The sequence below is a fragment of the Netta rufina genome (assembly GCF_964035555.1).
Source record: "Netta rufina genome assembly, chromosome: 15".
In the NCBI taxonomy this organism is placed as follows: domain Eukaryota; kingdom Metazoa; phylum Chordata; class Aves; order Anseriformes; family Anatidae; genus Netta; species Netta rufina.
In genome coordinates, this window is record NC_140138.1 from 7,692,269 (window position 1) to 7,702,396 (window position 10,128).

The window sequence follows — 10,128 nt, forward strand, 5'->3', positions numbered from 1 at the left end:
AGGGAGGCTGTGGAGCCATAACTGCCTGAATGGGAGCAGCCGGAGCTGGGGCCGTCGCTTTCACTGTTTTCGCGGTGCTTTGTTGCTACCTGGTGGTCTGATGCAGCCTTGCAAGGATGCAATGCCTTCCCCTGCCCTGCTACCTACCACAGGTCTGCTACCCATGTGTTAAATGACTTGTCTTGGCAGTGAGAGCCATAACTGCGGTATATGTAAAACAGCTAGAGCTGTTATCTGTATTTAGCAGGAATTTTTCTTCATCTTTTGAGATTTCCTTCCTTAACATGATGACGAGATATCCGGAAGAAAACGGTGTCATCAGGCCTGAAATAGCCACAGACATGGTAATGCTGGGCTGCTTGATAAATCCTTCCTGATATTCTCCTGCTAGCCAAGGTAAGCACTCCAGTTGCTACCCACCCTGGCCTTCGTGGCCACAGAGACAGGTTTGCCCTGTGTGACATAGTCAGCATCTTGCTTCAGCTGTGGGGATGAACCACGAGACTGGCAACAGGCCAGCCCTGGCCTGAACAGCCCCGGCCACGTGATTTGCACATCTTTTTGTCCTTCTTTCTGTTTCTTTTCCCATTTCTTGAGCCTACCTTTCTCTACCTTTGCTCCCTGCTAGGCATTCATGAAACCCTGCCATCCCTCATGGTGCTGTAAGTTTTATTCTCACCATACATTGCTATCTGTCACATGTAGCAAATTCTCATGTCACAACCACTCATTTTCAACATTATTTCCAATAAGCATAACCTCAGTTCAGGGTCTGATACCATTTTTTTCCCTGTTTGTTCCAGCTGTTTAGCCATCTAAGAAGCTCTTGCTGCTTATTTCATCACAGGGTAATTTCTTTGAAAAATACTGAGGCAAAAATGTTGACACTGAAGTGGTTTGGGCTTAAGGGATTAAGGGACCCCTACACTTATTGCTCTGGTGAACTGGTGCCTGAAGAGTGGGCTGTACCTTGGGGCCATCCATGTGGCTGAGAAAGGTGAAGGGAAAATGAGCTAACCTTTGTCTGGTCATAGGTATGGATATGAAGGGAAAGTACAGAAACTGGCAGTTGTCACCTATGGCCTTTACTGGCTTTTCTGTAGGTGGATGAAGGTGTTATGAAGACGATGAGAGCAGGCCACATGTTTATACACAACGCTTTTTTCACAACAGTTTTTATACACAAAGATAACATTGCTACTTGTTGGTACTCTGAGGACACCTGCTGAAGCATGATCTGCCAGGTCTGTTTAGAAGATGTTTCCACAGGATCAGGGATTTTTTTTGGGGGTGTTTACTAAAGTGTTTCTTGAATCCAAAGTCGGAGAACCTCTTCTGAAGGCATCACACACACCATCAGATCACATTGCTCAGCTTCTTCATTCCCACACAGTATCAGCTGGGTGGGGGGCTCTGCTGCTTTCTGTAAAACAAATACACTCATTCAAACACCCTCAGACTGATGAGCTAGTCTGTCTATCTTTCACCTCTCCACATAAACCTCCTCTCATCCTGCCTGCCACAACTGTGCAGAGACTCAGTGGTCAAATCACAACCACAAAAGCTCCTGCCTGCATTCTCCCTTGACCTGTACGGTATATTTAAGCTACTGATTTTGATATACTCCTCCTGGGTGAGCAAGACAAGAGGCTGCTCTTGATAACTGTTTTATCCTCGCCGAGGAGTTAAGAAGCTAGATGTTGGTGCCAGAGGACATGGAGCTGTATTGCCAGTGACACAGCTATTTTGTTTAGGGAGCAGCTGGTCAGGCAGGGTCAGCCCATGCTTCACAAGCTGCTTCCTGCAAGCACCAGGAGCATTGTCCCTACTCAGGGCTCTAGGCCAAAGGCAGTGACAGCCATGCAACCACCTCATGTGGGCTGCTTCATCCCTACAGCTCAGCTGACTGGTCATACAGACTTTCTGCTGTCCTGTTTCTGAAGTTACGATAAATGGCGTGCTTCTCTTTCCCCTGGACACCAGCTCTGCCATCACACTGGAACAAACAAGTCTTCATATGCATGTGTCTGCTTTTTTTTTTTTTTTTTTTTTTTTTGCCTGCCCCATGCTTCTGTGAATATACATCACCCTAAAAACAATAAAGCAAAACAAAAAACTTACCAGTGTGTCTGGCAGGACAGCAATGGGGCAGCAGGAATACTGAAAGATTTTACTTGTTTTCCAGGCAAGGAAAAGCAGGGTCAAAGCTGCCAGAGCAAAGCCAGCAGAGGATATCATGGCAGTAACGAGCCACAAGGATCTGCCACCTAGAAAAAAACAGAAGCAGCAAAATTTATCAGACTGTGAGGAGAAACTACTCAATGCAACCATACTCTGCCCTCTGCAGTTGCCCTTCCCACCCCCTCTGGTGAAATTTTTTGTCAGCCCACTCCACATAAGGATACCCTTGCCACTGTAGGGGCCTGCACTCCCAAGTCTTCCTTTTTCACTTCCCCCAAGGAAAAAGTGGGTAGCAAATTTATAAAGAAGACAGGAGATAATGGCTGTAAACAAAAATAAGAGATGCTGGGATATCCTCCTGGGGCATGACTACACAAAGGGAAGAGGCAGGAAGGCTGGCTGTTACCTTGTGCCCTCACGCACTGTGTCTGGCTGAAGCTACTGCTTCTGTTGATCGTCTCGACGTATGTCTGAGCTTTTACACAATAATCATGTCCTGCCTCCATGGTGTCCAGGTGAACTGTGGAGCTGACATCTTTCACCATCTTCCAGTGCATCTGCCATAGGCCCAGGAAAGAGAATATCAGAATGTAGGGCAAGGACCTAAATAAGAGCAGGATTCCTAATATAATGCTAGCCCAGACTTTACTGGTAGAAAAGGAAGGAGAATAACAGGAGCAGGAGGTGTCACAGAGGATTGTGTGAATAAGAGGAGATAGAAAAACAGCAGACTAAGAAGCACAGCTGAGTGCAGAATGAGACCACACATGCCTGGAAGACTAGGAGGGGATGCAAATACAGAGTCATGAGCCAAAGACTGGTGTTCAGCCAGAACACTAGACCATGACTTACTCCCCAGGCTTGATGACTGATCTGGGACCAGGGTTTTTGTTGGGATGCCAATATCATGCCTGTTCTAGCATGATATGAGAAGGCTGCCAGAGATACACTGTGATAGGGGTGCAAGAGCTGCACCACGATTAGAGCACAGAGAGGGGATGGACTGGGCTAGTGAGGAGTGAGTGCATTTGGTGTGCGCAACTGTAACACATTCCAGTACAGTTTAAACAGCAGATGAACCTGACCTGAATTTCTTGTAACCTGATTTTCTTGTAGCAAATACAACTCCATGAACTGCTAGCAAGATGAAGTTGCTATTCCCAGCCTGCCCGGTCATGGGAGAACAGGTGAAAATTAGTTGCTTCTAAATCTTGGTGTGATGCAAAGCCTGTGCTCATAGGAGGCTTGATAAGCCTCCACCATCACATACACATTATATCTGCAAGCCAGTAAGGCTCTTCTAGCAGGGCAAAGTCCGTCTCTTCATCAAAATATCTTTCTCCACAGAAACATGACCTTGACAGCCATTAGTTTGAAAAGATCAGATATGTCCAATGTGACAATTATTAAAACATTAGAAGATTAAAAGATCTGGACATGCACTAACCAGTAAACCTCATGTTTGTGACAGTCCAGTTTGTAGAATCTATTATGAAGTTTGTAATTAATATTTAGGTGATTAATATTATATATCGAAGAAAAGTAGTGGTTCATTTGTAAAAGGAAAGTAGACACAAGCCTATAGGATGCTTTCTAATGTTTAAGCTCATGGGCTAGGTTCAACTCAGTTACTTGGATTTCCAAAAGGTAGTCAAGATTCATTTCAAAAGCCTATTAAACTAACAGCCATGGAATAAGAAAGCATTAGGGCTCTGGGTGCACTAAGCAGGCTACAATTGTCCTGGCCAGCCTGAAGCACAGAGGAATATGGCACACATGGCCTCTGGGCAGGTCCTCCAGCTTCACAGCAGCACCTTGGACTTGAAAAACAGACCCTGAGAAATGTTTGTATGCTTCCACTCTAAATCACATGGGCTTTCTGTTTGTGCCCAAAATCCAAGCGTAAAACTCACCCTACTCTCCTGGCCTTTCTTCCAATAGAGGACACAGAACTGAAAGGCAGGCCCCATGTCTTTCAGCTCCACTAGTAAATGATACCCATCTGCTATGACCTTCATTGGAGGTGGGGTCAGGGAAGCTGCCAACAGAGAGAGAGCACTGTTATCACACCTGAGGCAAATCTTCAAATAAGTCTTCCTTTTCCTAGCTAGGAGAGCAGGATAGGGTCCTTACCATGACTGTCCTTCAGCTCCACCATGAGCATGGTAATATTAATCTGGTTGCCTCAATGGGGCAGAGACATTTCTCTACGCTACTCCCCGTTTGTCTAGATACTGCAGGAGATTTGGAGCAGGAGGAAGACGGTGACTGTCATTGTGAAGGGGAGTTTGGCAATAGGTGAGTTGCACAGACTTGAAAGGTTTTAAATTTTATCTGGTGGAGGAGGTGTCTGGCCTGAGGGTCCCATGTGATCAACAGCAGCAGAACCAGCTGGGCAACCAGAAATTGAGACACCAGATCAGGCCTGTTCTTCTGCTTTTGGGCATTATCTTAGCTCTAATATACAAAACAGGAACTGTGAAACCACTGCTTCTTCATGGGAATTTTGGCAGTTATTCAAAGGTGAAAGGGAAAGTACCATAGGCCTCGGGTTAATTCAGTCAGTTCACATGAATCCAGATTTTGTTTCAGTATCTATATGTTTTTAGAAACAGTTGGCTGGGCTGACTATCTGCTGCGACGTGTTTTTATAACTAGGATGCAAGTAAATCTGTTGGTGATTTGCTTAATGCTTACTCTGCTATTCAAAGTTTGGTTTGGTCTGGGTTTCTGCTGTGAGGAATACTAACTAGTGAAACAATCAGAATAAGTCAAGCATGGATGAAACTACACACTGCACCTTTGTGATTCAAAGCAGTACAGAGATCATATTTGCACCACTTACCTATGTGATTCTTTACTACTCTGTTATAGCTGAAATTGGTTTCAACCTCTTTGCTTTCAAGAAAGGAAAGAGAACATACAAAACATACAGAAGAGATGTTCTTAATAGAGTTTGTTCTTACACACAGTGAATTGCCAGTAATGCTGAAGAGTAAGAACACGTGAAATTAAAGTATGCTCATGATGACTGTGGTGCAAATGGGAGGCCTGGAAAACTGCTTTGTGTTTTTAAATCAAAAGCTGATAAGCTGCTTAGCATGATCATGTCTCAAGGGGAAAAAAAAGTGAAAACACCGTTTGAAGGTTAAAAATAACATTGACTTAATGTATTATCAAATGAACACTGCAAGACACAAATACTAACCAAACAGGAGCATTTAATACTTATCTCTTGTGCTGGCACAATGGATGCCAACCAAATGAACTTTGACAAATGAAGAACTAAAATCAACTAAACTGCTTGTTTTAAGGAAGGTCTGTTAAAACTGTTTTCCATGTACTGCCATACTTTATGTATATCTATACCCAAGGCTTTGAGGCTAGAGCTTTTTTAGTCTAAAAGTACTGTGGTTTGTGCTGGTGCCCTGTCTGTCCATAAATCACACACACAACTTGCAGGCTGTGCTTTGAATTCCTTAGTTCCTACTAGACTCAATGCCAGTTTTACTAAGAGACACCAAAGTAAAGGCAGCAAAAACATATAGGCACAACAACTTTATAATGCCTTTTCTGTCTCCTTTGTTCACATATTCACATTACAGCCCATTGCAAGCTGTATCTTCATAGATTTCACAGTTTAGCAAGAGGACTGTACTGGGGTCTCTTAAGATGCTGGACCAAACTGTCAAACGCTTCATTGTACTGGGAAGCCTCTGTGATGCCTTAGTACAGGGAAAGGGTATAAAGGTAGTTCCAGGTGGCCACTCTGGAGATCTCACAAATAGGCTTTGACACAATGTGCACAAACCATGAGGCATTTTTACTGTTTACCACAAAGATGAAAGGACAAGCAGGTCCCCTCAAAAGACTCATTTAAACATAAAGTGTACTTGTTATGCAAGGTGGCCACTGAACGTGTAATACCGCTGAGGATAGCTGTCACGCTTCTGGATGTGGCCAGACAAGTCCACAGCAGTGTGGTGGGTTCTTCCCTTCTGTGGCTCCCCCTGAGCTCAGAAACAGCTCTGGCCACTGATAAGGGCTTTGATTGAAAACAAGTCTGAACATTACCTACAGACTGTACCTGCCTGAGATCCTACCTAGGAACTATGTCCCAAGGTTGTCTAAGTCCTAGGCCAAATAGACTCTGGGTAGCCTGTTCTCAAAGTGAGGGGAGGACCAAAACCATAGTCAGGAAAGAAAAAACTTCATTGTGCCACATCTTCCTCAGTGATGGTTAAAGGTGGGGTTTGGGTGTAGACTTGGGATCAGACTACAACAGGGTTTATGAAGGTGCCAGCTGAAGGAAACAAGTTGAGGACCTAAGATGCTGGGGAGCTGGAGGGAGGAGTTGCTTGGATGCTGATAAATGGATGTGCAGCACACCAACCTCCTTGTGGCAACTAGGATGAGAACTGCCCAAAGCCACTGTTTAAGTCCTAAAAGATGCTGATGGCTCCAGCACTTTGGGGAATGAAAAATTCTAGTCTTCTATATGAGGGTCCTCCACTGTCTGCAGTAAGTCCTTCCACAATGCTGTAGCTGGCAGGAGCTGATCAGGTAGAGCTGCTTACAGAAAGGTGAGATGCTCCAGTCAGTGGCAGAACTATGGGGCTAAGCTGAAATCTTCAACTGTTTAAAAAAACTGCTGTCTAAATTATTATTTGCTGTAGGAAACTGTAAGGTCCCTGAATGGTGGGGTCTGTTGCATTGCAATCTATACTGTAGGAACGCTACATTATCATCCTTCATGACCACTTGTCAGATAAACCACTCCACCAGTCAGGGCATTACTGAAGGACAGAACTCAGAAATGAACATAACTGATGTAGCTTAACTCAAATAGCAGGACTTACTTGTGATGCGATTGAAGAAACCCTTCAGGGTGCCCCATTGTGATCTTCGAGCACCAGTGTCTGCCCTTACACGCAGATTATAGGCCACAGTGGCTGAGATATCCTCTGTGATGTTACACACTGTAGCTGTGATGAGTGAACACTCACAGATGGGGATCCAGCTCTCATTAGCATACTCACGTTCATACTCCCTGGGGAAAAGAAAGGGAAGGGAAAGGAAGGGGAGCTGGCCTCTTTTCAGTTGTGCCCAGCAACAGGACAAGAGGCAACGGGCACAAACTGAAGCACAGGAGGTTCCAGCTCAATATGAGGGGGCACTTCTTTACTGGGAGAGTGAAAGAGCACTACAACAGGTTTCCCAGAGAGGATGTTCAGTCTCTTCAGTCCTTCTGTGGAGATATTCACAACCTGCCTGGGTGCCATCCTGCGCAAGGTGCTCTAGGTGACCCTGCTCTGTGGCGGGGGGTCAGACTAGATGATCTTCAGAGGTCCCTTCCAACCCCACCCATTCTGTGGTTCTGTAATATGTTTAAAAGACTAACACTGAATACATCTCTTTCCTCTTCTAAATAAACTGTCACTTAACTTCCTAATTTTTGAATTCTTTGGTCAGAAGTACTTTTCGTATGTAGTGTTAATGAATACCGTGGATTACTCAGGTATCTATTAACAATCATCTCAAGCATAGCCTGTAAGCAGCCTCAGCATTAGACCATAAATTAGTTTTTTTCCACTCATGATCAACAGTGCTGGAGTATCAAACTTCACAGAACTTCTCTTAAACTTGTGATTTGAACAGTGTTCAAGAAATCTGAACTGTGCAGAACTGTAAGTCTGAGTAAATAGTGCTGAAAGAGCAAAGAATTAAAAACAACATCAAAACAGAAGCCAGAAGTTACCCCTGAAATTCAACAGAGTATCTCACAGTTTCACCCTGGATGGTCACAGGACTCCATGTTAAGAAGTGTCTCATGTTGGTAGAAAGAATAGAGATATTCTGAGGTGAGGGCAGCAGAGCATCTTCACCTAAAATTCCAAGAAAATAAATAAATAAATAAAGACTAAAAAGGTACATGAATGTAGTGGGAGGAAAAAAAAAAAGGAAGAATTGTGCAAAACTGTGTTTGCATGAGAAATTCTCTGTTTCACCACTGCCACTTCAGTGTTTGAAAGTATTTTATAAAGAAATGACAACCAAAGAGCAGGTGACAGAGCAGTTAGGCTGGTACTGCTTACAGTAAGGCAAAGCATGCCTTTTCATTAATTCAGAGGTTTTAATTATATCAATAAAACAGTGAGAAAAGGTCAAGCTTTTAGAAAGCTGTCCTATTTGATTTAATGAAGACTGCTTCAATGGACAATTCCCATCAGGGTTATAAATGTACCGCTTCTTTTAAGGCTTGACTGGTCTGGACACTTGTAGAAGATCTTGGCTCTGGTACAGAGCCTTTTTTCATGTGGCAGGATTTTAATAGTGTAAGTGCTTGTAGGCTGTAATCAAATTACCTCATTAATTTCTTGGATAAATTTATTCAGTGGACTAATGAAGTTATAATGTTTCTCTCCAAGATCAGCAAAGCAGAAGTTTGGGATGGTGCCTACATTAAAGTTTATGGATTTTATCCTATGACATCTTAATGTAAAATTCTTAGCAGTGTTTGGACCAGAGTACCGAAGGCAGTATTCCCCACAGGCGCATCCTGCACTACACTAGGGGAACAGTCTTACCTCTGTTCCGCCACTTTTCAGTCCCAAGAAAATTATGTTCTCTCTGCTCAGTGGGGAATGGTTCCCAGGGAACCACTGAAAGGGAAGAATGGATGGAGTGGTTTTAACCAATCCAGTGCAGCAGTGGTGATTTCAACACTCTTCTAGAAACAAGGTAATTACTCTGTCACAATATATCTATGTTATGTAGAGATTGTTTCCTTTATAAGTCTTTTTATCTATTTATTTAATTAGATCTGTTTCTCTTAGTGAGGTCTGTCTTATATTAATCTTTCACTGTCATTAAAAGAGGGTGCCTTCTAAGCTGAGATTATAAAGTTAACCAGTTAATGTCAATTCTATCCAGGATCAAAACCAGGTTGACGAGTCCATGAGCAACATTTTCATGGTGATTATTACTCTACAGCACTGGAACAACAACTCTTCTTTCTGCCATTAGAATATTCCTCATATTCATATATTTATAAAAGCATTAATAATATGGGGAGAAGATGCCAAATCAATTGTGATTCTTTGGCAAAAGTTATTTGAATCTGTTTACATAATGCTCGGCCATTCTTTAAACTAAATGCCAGAAATCTCTGGGATCTCCTTGCCACTTAGATAATGGAAGACTCACAGTCTGCTATGTCAGTATTTCTACCACTTCTGGCTGGGGGTCCCTGCTACTGTCAAGACACTTTGTCTCAATCACTGATTTAGTTTCTTGGTCCATTCTCTATACTTCTTGACATTTTGGTTGTATACTACTATTTTTCCTTGTACTCTTGTTTCCATGTGAATTTCTGGAGTTGGCATACTGAAGTGTGTGAATTACCTAACAGACTTTAATTACATGATTGGGCACCAGTTTGTCCACATGACTCACATACGCAATGATGTTCCAGGTCTGAACAGAGGTAGCTTGCACTGGGTTGCTTCCTAATTTTTAAACCCTTGACTTTAAGACTTTTGGGGATATATAGTTTGTTGTATTCGGTAGTACAGAATCTTATCTTACTGTATTTTCTAGATACCATTTTTAAAATAAGAGAATATTTCTGAATTGGGATATTTACCTTTTAATAGCTGCCAAACTATTTTTATTTCTTTTATGTGGTTGAGATCAATCTTCATTTCATGGCTACACTTACCTTACTACACTGCATTCCTAGTTTGCTGACAAAATCTGTGACAGTTCTATGTACAGTGAAGCCTGTTCCCTCACTTCACCTGAACCACAAAAGTTCATATACAGACACTAAGGTTTCTTTTTTCCTTTCATTAGGAAAAGCTCTGGGCCAAGTAACAGTTTGTGTTTCTATAAAAACTTCACTGATTTGTTTCTCTTTGGTATTAATAGTTTTAGGGATGGGCCCAA

The 10,128-nt window shown here is 42.8% G+C and overlaps 1 protein-coding gene across 1 annotated transcript; it reads right to left on the reverse strand.

The window, feature by feature from the left end:
* Positions 1-1,297: 1,297 nt before the first annotated feature.
* On the reverse strand, positions 1,298-9,884 carry IL20RB (interleukin 20 receptor subunit beta; the record flags this gene model as incomplete). The annotated part of the gene is made up of 7 exons (XM_084296157.1): positions 1,298-1,423; positions 2,122-2,267; positions 2,588-2,738; positions 4,095-4,219; positions 7,041-7,231; positions 7,940-8,066; positions 9,827-9,884. 7 exons carry the CDS (start codon positions 9,882-9,884, stop codon positions 1,298-1,300), a joined length of 924 nt encoding a protein of 307 aa, XP_084152283.1.
* Between the last annotated feature and the right edge of the window lie 244 nt (positions 9,885-10,128).